Here is a 22,678-nt window from a genome sequence, read left to right as displayed (position 1 = left end):
AACAAACGAAAACTGTTCCTTTAAACCTGCTTTCAAAAAAAAAAAAAAAAAAAAAAAATCAGTGAATTTTAATTAAATTCAAAACTTGTACGGCTTTCAAGAGCTCTCTGCTCGACGCCATCAAAATAGTATCTAAGAATATAACTTTTGAGTGCGATTCTTATGAAGGTCAGTATAAGTGAAATTTACAACATAAAGTAACTTCCATCCTAACTCGGATACGAAAACTGCAGTTGTAATATTTCGCATCTTGTAAAGAATCAAAAGATACACTAGCTGTTGTATGAACTCTTGATTTATGCTATTTATAAATCTTTAGATACAGCAAAGTACCAGTAATGGATATCTAAAACATGTAATTATAATTGTAAAGCGTCCATGCACAAGTACATAAAAACAAATTCAGAATAACCAAAAGCTACCCTACATATCAAATGAGCTTGAATCATTATTAATTTCTATTAATTTTGAATTTCCTTCAATATAGGACATTCCAGTATTGCACAAATTACAAGTTATCTTAGATACAGTGATAGATGGTATGCTGATATGTGCTTGTTTTTACACATCAATACGTAAAAACACTCAATGATAAAACCCGTACAAAAATGCAGTCAGAATGAGACCTGCAGCAGCGTTCATATTAAGGACGGTCCGCCATTTTGGAGATTCTTTTAGATACATGCGCGTCATTTCCGGGCCAATGTGAGGATCGTCCTCGCTGTGACTTTTGGTAGGCATACCACAGATCTGATCCACCCAACGTCTCCACAAGGGTCGATCATCACTTGCGTCGTGTATGACATCAATTGCATCATCTGGAATGAAGGGATTTAAGGATACACCAAAGGTTTCCAAATGCCAGAATTTAATTTGCATGTAATTCTTTCATTATCAAAGATAACATAATAAAAGTATATATCATTTGAAAGCTTGTTAAATTTACTATTTAATTATCCTAATTTAAACTTTAATTAATAACTCATTTAAAAATTATTTAAATATTAATGTAAATTGTAGTGAATAAATATTTTATAAATCAACTTTTTTGTATTTAACCCCTTAAAGTGGTAATTTTGCCTCAAGGTAAATTAAAGATTGAACTTAAAAACAGTATCTCAGATTTTTTATAAATCTTCTAATTCAAAAGTTACAGCCATTTGTCCTTCAATGTTAACAATTTATTAGCCTAATTTAACATTCCCCTCAATAATTCCAAAACTAAGCTAGATATCAAAAATCTGAGATACGGTTTTGTGAACACACATTTGAGAAGTAACCCATCCAATTTTCAGAGAAATTGGTCACTAAATAAGGGAGCTGAATCTTTTGAAATAATACCACAAACTGTCTGATCTTACTTTACAGTAGAGGGCAAAAACCCATTACACAACAAAATCTGCCAAAGCTAGGAATATATGACACCTTGGAGATTCAGCTTTGGATACCTGTCACTTAGCCATATTTTCCATGCATATTCACAAGAATGGGAGGTTCTTTCTGTATTTAGATGCTTTTAATTAAGTAAAATAGGTTCAATTCTGAATCAGAAAGATTTCCCGGCAAAATGGCAAGAGCTAAGCTCCACCTCCTATTTTATGGTCATCAGTGATCTGTTAGATCTTCTCTAAATCTAGAGTCCCTGTAGTTTAATTACTGATAACCTCTGTGTGGCTAGTGAAGAATTCCCCAAGTGGTCACAGTGATTTATTGCGTCTTTCATGAGCAGGCAGTCACAGATCAAATCAGAAGCTTCAATAACGGAACATTCACATGTGGTAGTGTTTATGTTTCATTATTGTTAAATAATTAGAAAACCATTTCATAATTACCAAAAATTTTACATGCATTATAAAGCAGTGATTAACTTCTTTTTCTTAGCCAAAAATCTCAAAATTGTTGAAAATCTTGAAAAAAGCCTTTGGTGTATCCTTAAAAAAACATGTTACTTGATATTAAATTTCTCTTTTAAAGCTTGAAAGAGGTACTTCAAGATTTGATGTTTCTTCATGTTCGTTTATGAAAAGTCGAAGAAGAAATTTTTTCGATATTCCATTTAAGGACAATTTTAAAAGAAAAATCATTTAAACAAAGTATACTTTACCTTCATAGTATTTTCTTAGTTTATTACATAACAATTTTATGCACTGGGATAAAATCATCAGAAGTTTCTCACTGCAGTTTGCGATCAACCTCTTGCTCTCTTTTTCGTTGTGTAATATTTTGATTTTTTTTTCTTTTCAGTATTATTTTTATTAACACCTGTCGGATTTTCCTCGTTTTTGTTCACGTTCTCAATAGCTTCAGATTCTTTCTTTTCCTCGGATTTCGTCATTTCCACGTCATTCCTACTGGATTCTTCAACTCGTATTCTTGTAAACCATGTAACACCTTTCAACTACAACGATTAAATTTACTTATTATTCATAACTACATGTATTATACTCTTTGACACTTTTCAGGATTACATTGGAAAACCTCAAATTAACATTCTGAATTAAACTCTACCATTTAAAATTAAAGCTTAGACTAAATGTATGTATTCACCAACTTCAATCAAATTTTACTTACTTATAATGGTCAACTTTAAAACCACTTGCAATAACATTTTTCATGTTTTACGTACATGGATAGTGAACTCACTTGTTCTTCGGTGCGGGGTGTCGTCAGAAGGCTTATGATAATAATGGCAGTTGAAGTAATGACGATCATCAATGCTCCGAAGTAGGTGTAGTGAACATTCAGTAATATACCTGGTCGGGTCTCTGGTTCTCCACAGTCGGGCGCGGGATACGCTAAATCTATACCCATCCTTATGATACCGCACGTGTGGCCAATAGCTATCCCCCAGAATGCACCCTGAATAACATAGGATGCAAGTTGCATGTATATCTATAAATCATTCAGCCTTGATTAAAGGGGCCTAGGCAAAGTTGCATTGTTTACAATTTAAATTTCTATTTTTATTGAAAAAATAAGTTCAGCTGAATGATTTGAAATTAGGCTAAATAAATATTCTTAGAACTCAACGACAACGACATTCCTCAAATTTACATCCACTGAATATTATCGCCTTTATTTCTTTAGAAAACCACTGCCGTTTATCAATCAATAAACACTACTAAGAATATAACCTCTACAGATTTCTTAAGCAGAGGCTGTTCCATCAATGAAACGTACAATGACGTACATATCAATAATACACTATTTCATCTACTAAATCCTACTTCAAATCATTATTTTTACAGATATAAATATAAACAATGAAATGTCTTTCTTTGTTTGATAGTACAGGAATTAACGTTGCAGCTATTGCAGAAAAAAGAATTACATAACTCGCTAACGCGTTATGCATTTTTTCTGCAACAGCTGCAACATTAATTCCCATACTAACGACCAAAGAGGGCATTTTAGTGTTTAAATAACATCAAGTCAAACATCGGTGTTTGTTAACAGGGCACAAATTCTGTTATTGTTAGTTTTTACGTTTTAACGGATGTGTTCAATTTGTTTAATCAGCACACATCACTGAGCACGGACTGACAATACTGGTGAGTTGGTTCTGCTCTCTCGCATTTCTACTCTGAATTTTCTGGATTATAGTTTTCATATTTTTTACATAAAAGTCATTTATAACATGATATTGAAATTTTTAGAAAATATGAGCTTCAAATCTGTGTCCAAGCCCCTCTGTTTAAAGGGAAAGATTATCTAAAATTCTTATATCCCCAAAACAAAAGAAATGGTTTGTCTACACGTTCAATGGATTTTTACCATTAGACATGTATTTAAAAAAGAAGACTTGAACAGGACCATCGACAGATGCCATGAGCAAGTATCAGTGAACGTGTATTGGAACTATGTCCCTTTTGGCATCGTTATCGATAACCGGTGATTTTGGGATACATAAAAGACCTTACCTTGTTAATAAGTAATAATTGGTCAAAATACTTAATATTAAAAAACTATACTACAGAGCACAGGCACTAGAACCCCTACTTTCTCTTTTCACAAAGTAACTAATTCAATATAAGGCACCTCCACTTCTTTAATTTATCAATCATTAACTAACTCTAACATGACATTGTTCACTTCAAGAGACTATTTTCTTTTCTAATAAATCATTCTAGATGTCCTTCGTCGATCTTCTTTATTGGTAATCGCTCATTTAACCCTCGGAAATTGTCTCAACACATTTTAAGACTTTACAGAAGATACATCAACTCCCGGTAGGGATATAGAATAAAAACCCGTGAGTCTTGTATTTAAAATCAAACACAACAATTTCATACATCTTATGACCTGAAATGTTATCGGTTATCTAAGTACCATACACATTTAAAAATTCATTTTTCCTTTACGAACTAGAGACATTAATGTAAAACATTTATTTGAATTATTTTACTCTCTAAAGTAATGTTTTCCGGATTGGGAAATTTCTCCATTGATTTGTATCCTTCGCTTAGTCAACTTGATATTTTTTAAACAGGTCATGATCAATGTTTATTGCCTGCCATGTTAATAACAATAAATACTTGAAGAATAGCAAGAACTAAAGCTTATCAATTTAATTATTTTGAAAAACGATCAGAAAATCGTTACAACAATTTTGCACACATTCAATACTAGATATCTCGAATGATGTTGTATTTGAAAAGCTTTATTTAGCCTTTCGCTTAAACATTTATCAAAAAAAAATGATGTAGTGTTTTAACTACTTGATCATACTTACGTGTTCCGTCATCCTTTTCCACATAACACCGATGAAGAAGAGCGCCCCTATCGGCGTTCCCAGGTAACCCTGCACGGCCTGGATGTAATTAAAAAGTTGTCCCCCTTGAGAAGATCGCACGAGAGGGATCCAGAGAATACTTACACCACAAAGAAACACGATGAAAATCCTACATAAAATGTGAAAGAAAAGATAATAACTGAGACCGCATTCAAAGAGCGACATACTATTGTACTACTCTTATTACTGAATTTCTTTGGAAACTTCTATCATGAAGCATTTTCATTCTAGATAGTCCTAAAAATTTAAGGCATACATTAAAAGTATTGAATCTATAGAGCCGTTTTTGGAATGTCAGTAAACGGTCCTCCGATTCCAGAAGTTCTGGGTTATAATTGGTGAAAAGTCTCGAACAATGAGGCAAACAAAATACTAAGAGTTTCTGAATTGAGCTCAGAAAATACCTTCCAACAATGAGTAATTCTCGTTCATGGGCATGTGGGCGCATGCGTCTCCAGAGGTCCATTGTAAAGATTGTGCTAGAACTGTTAAAAATTGAGGTCAGCGAACTCATGATAGCTGACAGCATCACCGCCATTAACAAACCACGGACACCTAGATGTTCAAAGAAACAGAAGACAGTTTGTAGCTTGCCTTTACTATGAAATGTGACAATAAAATTGTATTAAGAGCATGTAATTCTTGTATGTCTTTCCCCAAAACTTCTACTGTGGTCCAGTGTTTACATACCATATGGAAATAGTGTTTGTTTTTTAACAGTCCCATTGAGAATTTTTCACTCATACAGAAACGCCACCACATACAGGCGGAGGGCTGCAGATTTAGACCTTTACTCGGAACTTACGGCCATTGAGCAGTGAGGGATCTTTTTCGTGCCAGCTACCTACTGCGACACGGGACCTCCATTTATACGGTAGGCAGTGGGATTCGAACCCGCGACGCAGGAAAGTAGTGTCAGATCCAGTTTAATATTTACATACCATAGGGAAGTAGTATTAGATCCAGTCTAATGTTTACATGTTATCATAGAAAAGCAATCCCAAAACCAGATTAATGTTTACATACCATAGGGAAGTAGCTCTAGAACCAATTTAGGGTAGGCGATGTTGGAGCAGCCTACTGGATTGTCACAAAATTTCTTGCATTCTTCTGGATCAACACAGGCTACTTCATCTGAAAACAAAACAAATACGAGATACGTGAAGCAGTTTTTATTGCTTTTATGGCAAATTAGTCTTCTCTGTGATAAAGATGAGCCAGAAAAGCAATACAAGTAATGAAGTACATAATTTCTTTGTTTGTTTTGCCTTCTCATTTTAGATCCGGGTGTCCCTTACCTGGAAATAAGGCTCTACTGATCATCCCTGGAAAGATCATCATAAAGAGTGGCAGCAGTTTGAGATAGCCCGCCAGTATAGAGGCACCCTTAGCGTGGGACAAATTCCTAGCACCTAAAGACCGCTGAACTATCACCTGAAATACAGTTTGTTGTCGATCATATAACTACACTGTACCTTTATATCTGCATTTATTCAGATATTTTTGTTTCTCCATGTATTCATCTCACATCACCTGATCACAACACCAGTACCAGAGACACCCAAGGCTGGATTGTAGAATAAGTCCTGGCCAAGGGTTATCTCCCGTTTCTGCGTCTCGAAAGATGTGAAAAGCATCGCTCCTGGGAAATCCGCAGGTACTGTTAGAATTCCTGATGGATGGTATAGCCTCCATGTATCTCTGTTGTAGATTGTTGTATCCACCGATTTTATAAAAACCTACAAGTCCATTCAGACGTATATACTATCTGTTTGTTAAAAGCTTACAGGCTAGAGGCGAAGGCATTTTTTTTTCGTAAGGGGGGTGTTTAGAAGGCACATCCTTTGGAGAGGGTGAGGGCAACACCGATCCTACATTTTTAGCTAACCTGAGCCGAAGGCTCAAGTGAGCTTTTCTGATCACTTTTTGTCCGGCGTCCGTCTGTCTGTCCGTCTGTCTGTAAACTTTTAACATTTTTGACTTCTTCTCAAGACCCACTGGTCCAATTTCAACCAAACTTGCCACAAAGTATCCTTGGGTGAAGGGGATTCTAGTTTGTTCAAATGAAGGGGCACGCCCTCTTTCAAGGGGAGATAATAAAGAATTAGTGAAAAATTAATAGCATCTTTTAAATATCTTCTTCTCAAGAACCACAGGGCCAGGAAAGATGAAACACATGTGGAAGCATCCTCAGGTAGTGTAGATTTAAATTTGTTCAAATCATGACCCCTGGGGGTAGGGCGGGGCCACAATGGAGGATCAAAGTTTTACATAGAAATATATAGGAAAAATCTTTAAAAATCTTCTTCTCAAGAACAGCAAAGCCATGATGTCATATTTATATAGGAAGCATCCGCAGGTAGTGTAGATTCAAGTTTGTTCAAATCATGACCCCCGGGGGTAGGGCGGGGCCACAATGGAGGATCAAAGTTTTACATAGAAATATATAGGAAAAATCTTTAAAAATCTTCTTCTCAAGAACAGTAAAGCCATGATAAGTCATATTGATGTGGAAGCATCCTCAGGTAGTGTAGATTCAAGTTTGTTCAAATCATGACCCCCGGGGGTAGGGTGGGGCCACAATGGAGGATCAAAGTTTTACATAGAAATATATAGGAAAAATCTTTAAAAATCTTCTTCTTAAGAACAGCAAAGCCATGATTAGTCGTAATTATATGCATCCTCAGGTAGTGTAGATTCAAATTTGTTCAAATCATGACCCCAGGGGTAGGGCGGGGCCACAATGGGGGATCAAAAGTTTTACATAAGAACATATAGAAAAAATATTTCTTCTCAAGAACAGAAAAGCTATGTTTAGTCATATTGATATGGAAGCATCCTCAGGTAGTGTAAGTTTGTTCAAATGATGACCCCTGGGATAGGGAGGAGCCACAATGGGGGATCAAATTTTTACAAAGGAATATATGGAAAAAATTTTTTAAAAATCTTCTCAAGTACAATAAAGCCATTTGTTACAATGACATGGAAGCATCATCAGGAAGTTTAAAATTCAAGCCCCCCCCCCCCCCCCCCCGGTAATCATTTCAATACTGAACTGATTTGTGCTTTTGCCTAGCCAATGTGCTCAGGTGAGCGATTTGGCCCATGGACCTCTTGTTAAAAGAATCTGAGCATAACCTGAGAACATAACTCGTCATAATATTACAGTATTGAATTTTATAATCCCACACCATAATTATTATATCTATGTAGTCAAGAAAACTCTTGTTTGTCAGGAGGTAAAAATGATGTTAAAATGGCCACGGCCATGTTGCCTCATACATATAATACTTAACATCTCCAGATATTTTCAGTATATATTACGTAGCATATATAGTAATGCTTGCACTTATGATCTGCTGTCAAAAGAGGGCATGTGCCTCCTACGCTGAACATGAAATTAAACATAGTTGACTTACACTCAGCAATTATGCCATACTTCCGGAAATTATTTTCGTCCTCAAGTTTATAAACACAGATGTCACTTACTGATTCCGACCAAAGCAAACGATCCCAGCGTCATAACGACTGTTTGTAGAGTATCCGTGTAGATGACTGCTTTCAGTCCACCTAGTGATAAAAAGAGTAGATTATCCATCTAACTTTCAGAATTGCATGGTTTGCATTGGAGATTTGGATTTGTTCATGCGCATTTCGAATTTTTGGAAAAATAAAGAAACCTATTGCAAGGTTTCAATATAAATCGCCTCCATTCTTTTCCTATAAGGCAATTATAAACGCAAGGTACCGTTCACAGTAGCTCAGTCGGTAGAGCGCTCGCTCCGTGATCGGGAGGTCGTGAGTTCGCATCTCGGCCGCGACAGACCTAAAAAATAGGTAGCAACTGTTCCTTCGCCATGCGCTCGGCACTTTGAAGTGAAAGTTGCGGGTCCTTCGGATGAGACCTTAAAAACCGAGGCCCCGTGTCACGGCAGGCGTTGGCACGATAAAGATCCCTCACTGCTCAATGGCCCTGAGTGCCGAGTAAAGGTCAAAATTTGAAGCCCTTCACCGGTATATGGTGACGTCTCTAAATGAGTGAAAAATTCTCGAATGGGACGTAAAACAATATACAATCAATCAATCATAAACGCAAGGTCGACATGATGACTGAGCAATAGGCAAAACGCTCGATTTGTGAGATCGCAAAGGTAATCAAAGTACTGTGAGTACTGATAGACGGTGGCATGAATGATTTTGTTTGATTGTTGTTTGTTTTAATTAAAACGTCCCTCTCGGGAATTTTTCACTCATAATGAGACGCCACCATTGCCATTGGTGGGCTACAAATTTTATATCTATACTCAGCACTCGGGGCCATTGTGCAGTGAGGGATCTTTTTTTCTGGCAAGCACTTACTGCGACACGGGACGTCTCATCCGAAGGACCGGTCTCCACGTCCCGCAGTGGGATTCGAACCCGCTACCTAAGGATCGACTCCTTACTCCTTGACTCTAGGCCAAACGCTCTAATTACTGGCCACTGGCATGAATGAATTAAATTAAATAAAATGATATGAGAATCTGTAAAATGATATGCAAATTATGAAAGTTTGTTGCAATTTTTCACAATACATGTATTTGATGAGTTATTTTATATTAGTTTAAAATATATTTATTCATTACAAATGAAACGGATTGAACAGCAGGCATAATGCCTATAATCGTTCTCTCCATAGGTCAAGGTACATATATATAACAATTATTGATACATTTAACATTGAAAAACAATATGTAAAATAGATAGATCATTAATTGGTACATATATAAGGTGAATCCAGAGAAAGAGAGAGTAAAATAAAGAGAAAAAAACATAATAAAGTACATTTAACATATTGAAAAGCAGTATGTAAAATAAACCATTAATTGGTACATGTATAAAGTGAATGCACAGAGGGTGAGAGAGAAAGATTAAATAGAGAGAGAGAAAGACCATATTAAATAAAAATAAATAAATAAATAAAAAAAAACAACACACACATAATAAAGTTGACTCAGAGTGGAAAAATTTCCTTAACATACCTAAAATGAGATAATATTCTTCCTAGCATATCATGATAAACTAAGATTTCAGTGAAAACCTGTTTGAGTTTCTTATAAAGTTATGTACATGATTGAAAAATGAAAAGTTGTCTTCTAAACATAAGGATTCAGCACCATATAGTATATTATCTATATTAATTGGTATGCCATTTTCATTCATATATTTAATCAGCATCTGTCTTTGAAGAACATATTGTGGGCAATACATGAAAAAATGTAATGAATCTTTAGTTTGGTATCCACAATTTGTACATTTTGGTGAATCATTAAGGTGGTCTTTAAAAAGATCAGCATTAAGATTACTACATTTATTTCTTAACTGACAATTTAGTATATTTTCAATTCTATTCCCATAATTGTACAACTTGACTTTATTTTTCTGGATGAGATTGGTGTAGGTTAATCTTTTTTGAAATTTTGCAATGTAGGGGAAGTTCTACAATCATCAGGTAAATTATTCCATAAAGATATTGTGGATGGTACAAAACTATTATAGTAAGACACTGTTCGAGTGATTGGGATACGATATGAGTTTGGGTTGCGTAAATTATAATTATGCTGAATTGGCATACATCCTTCAAGCATATTATACATGTATTCAGGGGTAAGATTATTAAGGATTTTATACGTCAGTGTGAGCTTATGCTTTTCCCTTCTTGAACTTAAGGTTTCCCATCCCAACTCATAATATAGGTTAGTTTTGGATGTATTGCACCTAATGCCTGTAATTATTCTTGCAGCTTCCACCTGAACACTTTCCAGTAATTTGGATTGTTCTTCAGTGCAATTATCCCATATCACATTCCCATATTCTACATGATAGATATATTTTGATTAACAAGTCCCTTTTTAATTCATATTTAAGTGTACGCAATATATTTAGTCGTAAGCAAGCTTTCTCATAAATTGTTGTAATATGTTCGGACCACCCCCCATTAGACTGTAATGTCAACCCTAGATGACAGTGACTTTGATTCTGAGAAATACAATTCATTGTGTTCCCAAATGAGATATTTGGGTGTACTCGTTGAGTTTCTGGTAAAATTAACATTTTTATATTTGCATCAGTATGATGAGGACATGTATTAATTGAAGTTGTTAAACAATTTATTGCATGAATTTTTCTACATTTATTTAGTTTTATTATAAAATAATGTTTGAAGAAAAAAAATGCGCTGAAATGCCAGAAACGAAAGCTTGATCATTTCAATTTTTTTTTCCATTAATTAATCCTTAAAACAATTCATTTTACCCTAAATGTTAAATTAAGGGAATCAAAGGTTGTAATATATTCATGTGGTGACCGATCATATTTATTTTAAGATAGCTTTCTATACATGCATGTGTGGTTCCATTTAGGAGCTCTTCCAAGTTAGATGTGCATTTTTAGCAGAAATTTGTTTGAGATATTTGAGGAACAATTAATAAACCTATTGTGAGTTGCAGATATGAGCGAGTATCAGTAAATTCCGAATTCATTGTACTTTCTTCGCATAATTTAATTAAAAAAAATTATCATGCGTACATTTCAGCGATATCAAGTATCAAATGAAAAAGTTAAATTTTACAACAAAAAGTGTCATGAAATCGTGGTGTTTTGAAGTTAGAAATTGTGATTTTATCATATAAAATCTTATACTCAGTGGTTAATTATCAAATTTTGCTTATCTGGAATAAAATTGAACTCACAATATTTTTTTTTAAACAAAAACTAACTTTTCTTAAAATATATGGTGAAAAGGGAAATGATGAATCACTTTTGGCATTGTACTGTAGATTGTGCGACATAAATCATATGCTGAAAGATAATGAAATAGACTTTATCTTTGGATCCCCATTTTTGCCAAATTTCCAGTAATTTACTTATTTCTGTAAGGTTGAGAGACTTCGAGAATTGTACAGTAGTTTTACCTTTTTGTTTGATATATATATACTGTTCGAAAAAAAAAAGAACAGAATAACAAAATATCTTTCACCCTCTATTTCTCTTAATATCTTAATATGCACTGACCCCGCTAGTCAAGTTTTGAAAACACATGTAGGAGAAGACTGCCCCATATTAAGTCAACTGAATTCGCAAGAAAATCCTAATATTTCATGTACATGTATTGTGTAGCTTTTTTCTTACACTTTTTAAAGGGTAAATTTTATTCGAGGCACGATAGAATTTTCAAATACAAATGAAATATATGGGTAACTTTTGTTCGTCACAGTCCTATAATTACAGCTTTGATAAATTAGCATCCTTTCAGTAGTTTCTGTGTCCGAGATAATTAGGCAATGACTTTTGGTTTTAGATAGAACCGTAATAAACTTTGCAAAATGGCATCGTATCTGCCTTCAACAACCCTCTTTTATGTAAACTTTAAGAGGACGTGATTTTTTTTTCCATTCCGAAAATAGATCGTTTTCTAATAGGTATCGTCAACAGATACTAGAAATTCAAATAATCAAAAGACACGTAAAATTTCAATAAACTGTATAAGTATTATTGTATAAAAATTCCACAAAACGTCTCAAATAAAACATTTAAAGGCCGAGGTTTTCAACCCGTCGGTTTTCCTCAGGTAAGTTTGTTGTGGGGTGGAGCTTAATTGAAACGGCTGTGAAGCCCCGAGGGAACCAAGCTGGCTTGTGTATACCTACCTATATACGCAGGATGTTACCTGTATATTACCTGTAAATGTTTACCTAAGACATAGTTTAACTTCGGGTGTTGGTCAATCGAAATGTTGATCGTCAAATTTATGAAATAAAACATGCTAAAATTGTTTATGTAGACTGATTCCTTTAGTTCAATTCTTTTTTAAAAATATGTTTGAATAAAGGAGACAATTTTAGTTTAATTGTGTGCGTTAATAAATTTCATGCAGTTCTGCAGCAAGGAATACGCAGTCCTCGAATCATGTTAACTGAATTTTCGGAAATGGAGAAATTTGGGGATCGACGCTTTCCAAGCATGGAGTATCTCGTAATTAGGGAATACCAAATTGGGAAACATCTCGTAATAAGCGTTTGTCTCACATCCAACAGCGAAGAAACCGCCGAGAGTGTGTTGGTTTAACAATAAATATTTTATTTCCTAAGATGGTAAGGTGTAATGTGAAACCATTATCCATAAATATTTTCCCCCAGATTTTTTTTTTTACTTTTAATAAATTTTATGGAAATTTTACATTTACACAACGTAAAAAAGGCCGAACTGACTTTCTGCATTTGTTTCATGTTCAGCAAACTTTATGTACGAGTTGACTTCTGTAGTTTGCATACGAATTGACTTCATATGTACGAATCAGTTTTTGTACGAATTAACATTAAGTCGGCGTAATTTAATGAATATTCATGAGGCGAGAAATATTATAACGGCAAATATCAGGAATTAAACTTTGCGCCCATCAACAAAATGTCATTGAAATAACTTGAGAACCATGTACATTTTATTTTCGAACATCGAAACGACCCCACTTTCATTATTTTGTCTCTGCAAAAATCGCCGCTAGGGTCCCCGTGATTTTACACTGTTGTTTATTCATCGCCCAGACCAGCAGCAATAGCCTGTGGCTATAAATAGCCACCGTCTAAAAACGAAAACGCGAGGCTAACGATTAACGAATCCACCCCCTACTAATGAGTTTGGAATCTTTTATTTTCGGTGTTCTGCAAATTTTAATACCCGATGAAATCGCAGTAGCTCTGACGAGAGATAGCGAGACTACAGCGAGATAAGGTAAATTATTCACGGAAATGTTCATTTTCTAGTTAACAACGGATTAACAAATTACAAATGCCCCTGACATCTTTCTTAGTTTCTAATCTTTGTTTTGTTTTGTTTTCATAAAAACAATATTCTTTTTCAATTGGTTTTTGCAGTCCATTTAATATCGGGTCGTAAATTGACCTGAACCACGTGTTCGAAGTAAAATGTAAACATGTAGTTGTCAAGTAAACGTGGTATGAACCGCTGTGCGCAATAATAAAAATAGCCATAGAAGGTAAACAAAGGTTGGTGATTTTTTTCTATCTGCGTATGGGCGATTTTAGAAAAAAAAATTCGCAACTGAGCTCGAACTTTCGCCGTAAATTTTCATAAAAGCGAAGATTAGGTAGATTGTAATCCCCCCCCCCCCCCTTCCTTTTTAGAATCATGAAAATTTTTTCAGAAAGGGTTTTTCATAGGACACGATTTTAAAAGAGACAGACTATAGCAATTTCCGGTTTACTACCAATTTTATTTATTAAACCGGATCTACCCTATAACCTTTGAATGGGTCAACCTACACCACGTGTCTTGAATTTAAATCACAATGACATTAGTAGGAGTGGAATCTAGAACATGACAAATAGCTACAAAACAGGAATATAGAGGCGATAACTGCGGAGAAGGAGAATGTTAGGGCGACAATTCGTTCTGCGTTTAAACCTATCCATGTAGGCGCGTTTAAACGAGAACGAGTGTGGCCTCAACCAATTCTCCATAATTTAATAACGTTTATTCAAATCAAATAACTTTAATGCAAGTTTAACTGAACAGGTTTATAAACATAAAACATTATCTTCAAAAGAGTGCCTAAATAATGTCTTCCATCAGAAGACAATTTCTTTATGGACTTACATTTTCTACATGCACAAGACATTGTATAAAAGATCAAGAAACGAGTAGACTTACCGAGTATGGTGTATATACCCGTGGTGACTAGGAGAGCCACGATAGAGACGTACATATTCCACCCGAGTGCCAGCTGTATAAACAGAGCGCCAGCAAATATACTCACCTAAATATTATAAAAAATCATAAACTTAATAGAGTTTCTGTCATATGAAAGTATAAACCAGTACACAAATCTTGCATGGGAAATATACGAGCAATATGCAAAATCGTTCAAATCAAAGAATTTCAAAATTAAAAATGAACTGGCTCCAAGCTGTCTTCTGTGTAATACGCAGACCAACGAGTCGACAAAACGGATGGATAAAGTTCACCGCCACGGCACATGATACGCCGTCAAATGATTGTGCATGGAAGCAAATCATTTCAATCTTAGTACAAAGATCTCTCAAAGATCCATTCACAATGCTTGATGTGCATCTGCTATGCTGCAGTTAACAAATACTTCAAATTAAGCATCAGTTCATGCAGTAGGACAATCTCTATTTAGACATAGTTTTTTATAATTACCTTTAGTTAATTAAAGGTCATAGTAGCCTTCAACCTAAGATGCATTATTTGATGATCTGAGGTGAAATAGTTTTCAACATAAGAGCTGGACATGATTTTCTCATATTTGGCCACATCATCTTAATTTAAGGCCATAGTGTCCCATTTTTAATGTGCAACACGCCTTCTACCAAAGAAGTACCAGCTGACAAAGTTTGATTATTATAGGAATCATAGCATTTAAATTATGAGTCAGATACGGAAAAGCTAACAGACGGACAGACGTAAACGCCATTCCATAATACGTCCCATCTTAAGACGGGCGTCTAAAAACCGCTTAATTATAATTTTTTTATACAAAAGTTTAAATTTACCGCCAGTTTGGTTACGATATAGAGTATAAGAGCCAGAACACTGAGGTATATCCGAATCCGGTGCCCGCCAAATCTCTTCTCCATGTATTCGGGTAAAGTGTATACCTGAGAAGAAATGTTAGTACACATGCAGTCATTATTGTTGAAAATTAATCAGTTGTATTCCTGTATTCATCAGAAAAAAATAAGTAGGAAAAGATATTAAATGAGTAAAATATTTTTGCTTTAAAAAAAATTAAACATTGAAATCAAAGTAAAAATCCCTTCATATTAAGGACAACATATCATACGTTAGCTGTGTTTTATCTATATTTCGCCTCCATTAGTCTTTTAGATGTTTGTTCATTGCGTCTTTAGATCTATGGTTTATCTTTGTAATGTTAAAAATCTTACTCCTGCAGAGATGTAGACCGGAAGGAAAAGCCAAGCTAAAAGTAACACCAGAGGCATACTCTGTAAACAAATCGATAACAAAGTAAACAGAAGTAAACATAAACATATAAAATGTATAGAGTTTACATGGGAACTCTAGATCACACCTAGACTTCAATGTCATAAAATTTACAATGCTTTTTCTCCTGATTTATTCATGGCACTTTTAGCTGTTTAGTTATGCGTAATCAGATATGTTGGATAATTACCGCCCATTCATACGATATCATGGCGATTCCTGCAGCAGCACCTGTCCCCGCCAAACCCACAAAGTGCTCGCTGCCGATGTTACTCGAGAATAAGGAGGCCCCCACCTGTTTTTCAGAATAAGCATTATCACTTTAACTGATAACTGAAATATATAATTTTTATTGAATTAATTTACTACGATTAGAAAACAAATGAAAAATATCCGAGAAAAGTACACATATCTTTGTTGGATTTTAATACAACTTGTAGTACTTTTTTCTCATAGATTACGTCTGGAGAACAACTGTAAGCATTGCAGGCTGATTTGATAATTAATTAAATGAATATAATCATATATGCGTGCACTCACCGGAAACCACGTCAGACTTCTTCCCGCCAAAAAGTAGCTGTTGACACTTCCCCTGTTCCCTCGGAAAACGGTCTATAAACAGAGGACGTATTTCAATAATTATCTTTCCCTCACGGAAAAAAAAATCATAATTATAAAATAATGTCTGACTTACCCATAGTCCTACTCCCAGTACACCAACAAAATAAATTATCACCACAACAATATCCGACCAGTGGTCCAACCCTCGGGACGCCATGACTAGCTCAGCACTGACCAGTGTATTATAAAGCTCGGCACATGATTTGACCTCAATCACTAATTGTTTAGTTTAACCTCGGAGAAAGTTTATCTTGGTGTAAATGAGCTCTTATCTTGGATGCAGCCGAAGGAACTTCAATCGGCACAAAACCCGTGAAATTTGGAGCAGATTCATTTGTAGATAGAAGAGCCAGGGTTGTGTTCTAGTTTTAAATCTGAATTTACAATCAGCAAAAAAAGAGATAAGTAAGGCATGTATATGAACGCGCGCGTCTCTGCTGTGTTTACCTTCATTTTTTATTTATATTGGGCAAGCTCTTCACGAATTTATCTATAGATACTAAGGAATTCATTTAAATTATTGTAAGTACGTTTTGTTGATAAGCATTTATTTATCAAAGTGATGCGTTACAAGTATATTGAAATTAATGAAGTAAGTTTTTGTTGATGAGCATTTATTTATCAAAGTGGTGCGTTATACAAGTATCAGTTATTTTTGTGACAGAGATCTGCATGAATTACAGTTATAATAATATAGAATTAATGAATTAAGAATCTAATTGAGGGTCATATATATATATATATATATATATATATATATATATATATATATATATATATATATATATATATATATACAGAAAATTTTTAGCATTCAAGGCTAATGATTTATGTTTATCTCAATAAGTTTAACAACATTTCTTCCCTTCCATTTAAGAATATTCACTTTTATTTGTTCTATGAAGTTTCAATACTATCCAATGCATAGAAAAGAAATCTTTTTCAATTGATAGATAAAAGGTTAATTTTTTAAGGTAAGACAATACATTCATTCTAATTTATTACAAACTTAATTTACTTATTATTGGAAATGTATGGAGTAACGCCATCAGAAAGTATAAATGTACTTTCACTTCTTCTCAACCTTTTCATTAGTGTTGTCACGATGATCGATTTATAATCGATAATCGATCGGAAAGGCGGTCGATTTTAGACAATCGATTGGAGTATTAAACAATCGATTATAATCGGTATATTACAGCACTTATCTTTTTATTGTTTTCTCACTTTTATTTCAAGAAAAAGTTCTTGTTATAAATATATCTCTTCCATATTTATCTTCCAAGTGTTGTCATTTACCATTTTTACATACTAAAAAGGGTTTAAAATGAAAGTAGGTTTCCTTACAGATAAGACAAGTACAACTATGTGTTTGAATTTGTAAAAATTGATTGTAAGATAATAATGGAATTTGTATATCTAAACTGAAGAAACTAAAAACTGCATGTATTAAAATAAAATATATTGGTTATCAGTGTTTGGGGAAAATCACCTTTCATGTCGTATGAAATCACATGGATTTGCAAATTTAAATGTCTAATAACAGTTAATAAATTTAATTCCATATTTTAGGTAACCATAAAATATTGATTAAAACTCTGTCAATACTTAATTTTTTACCAAGGTCAAGTAAATCCTAATCATGCAAAAATCTGTATTACTGAAATTGTTAATCAAACTGCAAATTTTAATCTGTATAATACACAATACTTACATTATTATAAAATTTAACTTTATTTTATATAAAATTTAGTGCCTATGTTATACAATGGTTACCGATACGATTATTGACCGATGATCAGTTGATTAGAGTCAACCGATAATGCCGATTAATCGATTATGATTTTCAACCGATTTGACAACACTACTTTTCATGAAAAATAATATTTGAAACAGAAAAGTATTTTTTTTTCTGATATTCCAGCCTTACATGAATGTATTTTTTCGAAACAGTAATTTACTAAATATGGGTAACTTTCATTTCAGGAGTGAAAAAAATCTTACTCTCATAAAGAAAGTCTGATACTACACCATGCCCACATACTTTATTACAAGGCCACCTTTAAAAAATTGTCTGTTTGTCCTCTCTGGACAGACTAGCTAAAAATGGCCTGATTCAAAACTTTTTTAAACCTCTAGTAAACGATATTTTTTTTATTCATTCCAAAATTTTCTCATCCCGTCATCAACTATATTTTAATTGTATAATACCTTCAATTTTAACAGGGTTTGAAAATTCAGTACATGTATATTGATTTGAAAATTTTTGCCCATCTATCTACCGACCCATTTTTTTCTTGAGTCGGGAGAGGGCAAAAAGACATTATTTTAAAGGTGGCCCAAATTATTTATTTTGAAAAATCTCTTCAATTATTTGTATGATATTTAAGAAAATTAAGGAATCTGCAAAGCAACCAAAGTTGTATGTTGTGTCATGTGTGCTCAAACAGTTGCTTAGGACCTGACAAAGAATGAACAGTGTTCGGGGTGCAGACAACCGTGATATCCCTTTATGTGTACACCATAAAAGCAAACAAAAAGGTAAAAGCATGCTTTCCCTTTTCTCTACAATTTAAGATCATTTTCCTTATGTAAAGTTTTTTTCCTTAATTACCACGATTTTTCAAAAAAAATAAATAAATAAAATAAGCTCGAAATAAATAAATAATCTTCGAAATCCGAACAATTTCAGCACACAATGAACCTTACGGTACATATATAGTTTATTTTCAAGGGATTGATTGATTGTATGTTGTTTTACGTCCCATTCGAGAATTTTTCACTCATATAGAGACGTCACCATATACCGGTGAAGGGCTTCAAATTTTGACCTTTACTCGGCACTCAGGGCCATTGAGCAGTGAGGGATCTTTATCGTGCCAACGCCTGCCGTGACACGGGGCCTCGGTTTTTAAGGTCTCATCCGAAGGACCCGCAACTTTCACTTCAAAGTGCCGAGCGCATGGCGAAGGAACAGTTACTACCCATTTTTTTATCGACTTAGGTCAGTCGCGGCCGAGATTCGAACTCACGACCTCCCGATCACGGAGCGAGCGCTCTACCGACTGAGCTACCGTGAACGGTATTTTCAAGGGAATAATAATCAATAATATCCCAGTGAAAGTTGTATCTCTTATCAGAGATTCAGTGAACCTTGATTGTTTCAGCAATAATCTTTAAATGAAATAAAAACTTCCATTTGCTTAAAAATATACCTTATTTTGAAATTCCCTAAGTGACTTGTTGAATACGATTCCCAAATTCTCGTTACTATTACATGTATTATCCTTTCTGTCTAGTATATATTGCGCTACGAGTGAAAGACTAAATAAAACATAGCTTATCTCAGAAAAAAGGAGGAAAAACGATTCCTGTGGTATCTTTTTATTCTAATAATACGTTTGTGTCTCATCTTTTAGAACAGACGACACATGTAAACTCCCATCCGTTCCTATAGGGGGGGGGGGGCATTTCAGGCTTCCACATCGTCCCTCGACTAGGTAGAACAGATACCCATTATTGTTCTGCCGTCCACCAAATATTGCCTGAGGGTGCTGGTCCACACAAGAGTAAGTGGAGGCCGCCGGATGCAAGTACCTTCCTGTCATCAGATACCCGGAGTACTCCTTTCTCCAACCATTAAAACAGGTTGTTCTCGCTAGAAATAATCAAAAAACTTTTAAATTCTAAAGATCGCTCGGTTTTTTCCTTAAGTTAAGAAAAAAAAACTGTCTTTCTCGAACGAAGTTATACCGTATAACCTGGGTTTGGACTGTTTACGCTTTTCATACCCCGAAGTGTTTTATAAAAGAACCATAAACTGTTCTAATCCAGGTAATAACCTGGGTAGCTATTAAATTATTCTTAATAAAATTTTCTACGTGTATTATATAATGTAAAAGAAGACAAATTTCCTTTCAAAAATACCCTCAAATTGTACAAATTTTGAATGTAACGTCAAGAAGATAGATACTCATTACCGTCTTCCTTGGAAGACGGTATACAGAGTTGAAGTATTTTACAGTCTTCGGACTATGCACTTCCTCTCTTTTGTGATTGGTAGAAATTGCATGATGAGAAAATTTTCAATTATTTCATTGGTTGAAATGCTGTTCAAGGCAAGGGAGATAATTTTCTGATGATCTAATTTTCGTACGACTTAACAATTTTTCAAGATTTTCAATCGTAAAAAAAAATATGACAAAACGAACAGTGGAAATTGACAGTAATTTATTTGAAATAACATGCTAGCTTTTTATAGCAATTACTAAAAATGTTTTTATATTTTCATCGTTAACAGAATTGATCTTTATTGCATACAAGCTTTACAGCTTGTATGTATTCTTTTCCCCTTTGTTTTGCACTGTCTTTCTAATCTCGGTAGCACTCGGCAACACCTCGGCAGATTCGTACCTCATCTACATATCACAAAGGTGACAGAATCAGCCGAGGTTTGCCGAATGCTCTCTGCAGCAGAGTCAAAGTTTCCGGAGACAGCCGAGCATCTGTTAACTTTTCTCTTGGTAGGGCTTATGTCAGAAAAAAACTGATGAAGAAATACAAAGCCCAGAAATTTTCAAGAATTATACGGCCTGATAGGTTTAGGTCAGTTTACTGTTTGAGGTTGTTGCTAAAGACGGTAAGCTTTTTTGAAAAAGCTGTACTTGTTAAGACGAAAGCATCACCAGTCATAATGTGTAAACGAATTTACTTTCCAATCAAATGGCGCTTTACAACCAGAAGTGTATATGTCGTTTTGATCATTCAGATGCTTGTCTTTATCACGCTAACATCGCGATATAGTCGAAGCGTCTTGATGATCGAGACTAGTGTATGATAATGTGCTTAAGAATCAGCACCAGAACAAAGATGAGTCAGAAGTATTCTAGTATGTCATCTCGTAAAGTATGAACAAAATTATCTCGTTACCTGGAATAATAATGGCGGACTTCCCTTTTCGAGTCTCGCATACAGCACAAGGCACGTCGTTGTCATGGAGATTGGAGAGGATAATGTTTGTCGGAAGTTCATATTCAGCTCCGTAGATATATCCTCTGAAGGAGCTCATCCTGCTATCATGTCGTCCCCACTGAGGGTTTCTCGGTAAACAGAGTGGTTCTACCGCACCACCCTGATGGCCGTAATACGACCCACCAGCAAAGCCTAAGCAAATAAGTACAAATTTATTGCTTAAAAGAAATGTTGATCAAATTTTATAATTAATTTTACAACATGAAAGTGAAAAGTAAGGTGCAAAATTAGCTGTTTTTTATGGCTTCGAGCAAAGCACGATACAAAGGTGTCAGTCGATGTATCCACCAAAGAAAATAGTTCTTTTGAAAATGTTTACATACACCTAGTTCTCAGAGAAGGAATTAAACACCTGTAGGTAAGGAATCATGCACCTAGTTCTCTGGTAAGGAATAATACAGCTGGTTCTCTGGTACATGTAAGGAATTATATACCTGGATCTCTAGTAAGGGATCATACACCTGGATCTCTAGTGAAGAAGCATACAAATGGTTCTCAAGGAAGGAATTTCATAACTGGTTCTCAAGTAAGGAATCATACACCTGGTTCTCTGGTAAGGAATAATACACCTGGTTCCCAGCTAAGGAATCACATACCTGGTTTGCAGGATGGGATTCATACACTTTGTTCTCAGAGGAGGAATTAAAAACTACAGGTGCATTAATCCTTACCATATTCTTTACATGACTTGGGAACCAGGTGTATGATCCCTTACCTTGGATCAGGTGTATGCATAGTATGATTCACTTACCAGAGAACCATGTGTATAATTCCTAACCTGAAAATCAGGTTTCTAATCCACTTACCCGAGAACTAGGTTTATGTTTCCTCACATGAGAACTAGGTTTTTGATTCCTTACCTCAGTGTATAATTACTGACCTGAGTAGACCATTCTGGCTGTTCTTGGACACCTCTTGTGACCCCAGCGAGTATACACAGCTCCCCCTGGCGAGAAACACTTTACTTCTGGCACTGTGGCAACTGCCAGGATCAACACAACACACGAAAAGGAAAGGACCGTCATCTGAAAGTACGTGTATAGAAGAAATCCACTGAAATGATCACATATAAACAATCCTTATAGAAAAAAAGGCTCTCGAAAACTTCATCAATTCTTTTTAAAGAATGTTAATTATTGAAGAAGAAGATCCCGAGAGCATAGAAACGTTCATACCTGCAAACTTTTAAGTTGTGATGATGTTTATAAAAAT

General features: G+C 34.7%; 2 protein-coding genes across 2 annotated transcripts; both read right to left on the bottom strand.

Annotated features, from left to right (window-relative positions):
- Window positions 1–277: 277 nt before the first annotated feature.
- Window positions 278–16,865, bottom strand: LOC133174183 (sodium/glucose cotransporter 4-like). Its single transcript, XM_061309247.1, has 15 exons — window positions 16,509–16,865; window positions 16,355–16,426; window positions 16,005–16,109; window positions 15,757–15,816; window positions 15,364–15,468; window positions 14,501–14,606; window positions 8,282–8,362; window positions 6,326–6,531; window positions 6,091–6,226; window positions 5,819–5,926; window positions 5,197–5,347; window positions 4,733–4,901; window positions 2,644–2,859; window positions 2,263–2,398; window positions 278–818 (listed from the first exon to the last, which is right to left on the bottom strand). Exons 1-15 carry the CDS (start codon window positions 16,590–16,592, stop codon window positions 586–588), a joined length of 1,968 nt encoding a protein of 655 aa, XP_061165231.1. The 5' UTR covers window positions 16,593–16,865; the 3' UTR covers window positions 278–585.
- Window positions 16,866–19,824: 2,959 nt separating this feature from the next.
- On the bottom strand, window positions 19,825–22,491 carry LOC133174068 (uncharacterized). Its single transcript, XM_061309109.1, has 3 exons — window positions 22,347–22,491; window positions 21,365–21,598; window positions 19,825–20,093 (listed from the first exon to the last, which is right to left on the bottom strand). Exons 1-3 carry the CDS (start codon window positions 22,489–22,491, stop codon window positions 19,825–19,827), a joined length of 648 nt encoding a protein of 215 aa, XP_061165093.1.
- Between the last annotated feature and the right edge of the window lie 187 nt (window positions 22,492–22,678).

Source organism: Saccostrea echinata, unplaced genomic scaffold (genome assembly GCF_033153115.1).
Source record: "Saccostrea echinata isolate AGI-Se365-2 ecotype Australia unplaced genomic scaffold, CSIRO_AGI_Sech_v1 ptg000057l, whole genome shotgun sequence".
Taxonomy (NCBI): domain Eukaryota; kingdom Metazoa; phylum Mollusca; class Bivalvia; order Ostreida; family Ostreidae; genus Saccostrea; species Saccostrea echinata.
This window is presented reverse-complemented; position numbering and strand designations above follow the sequence as displayed.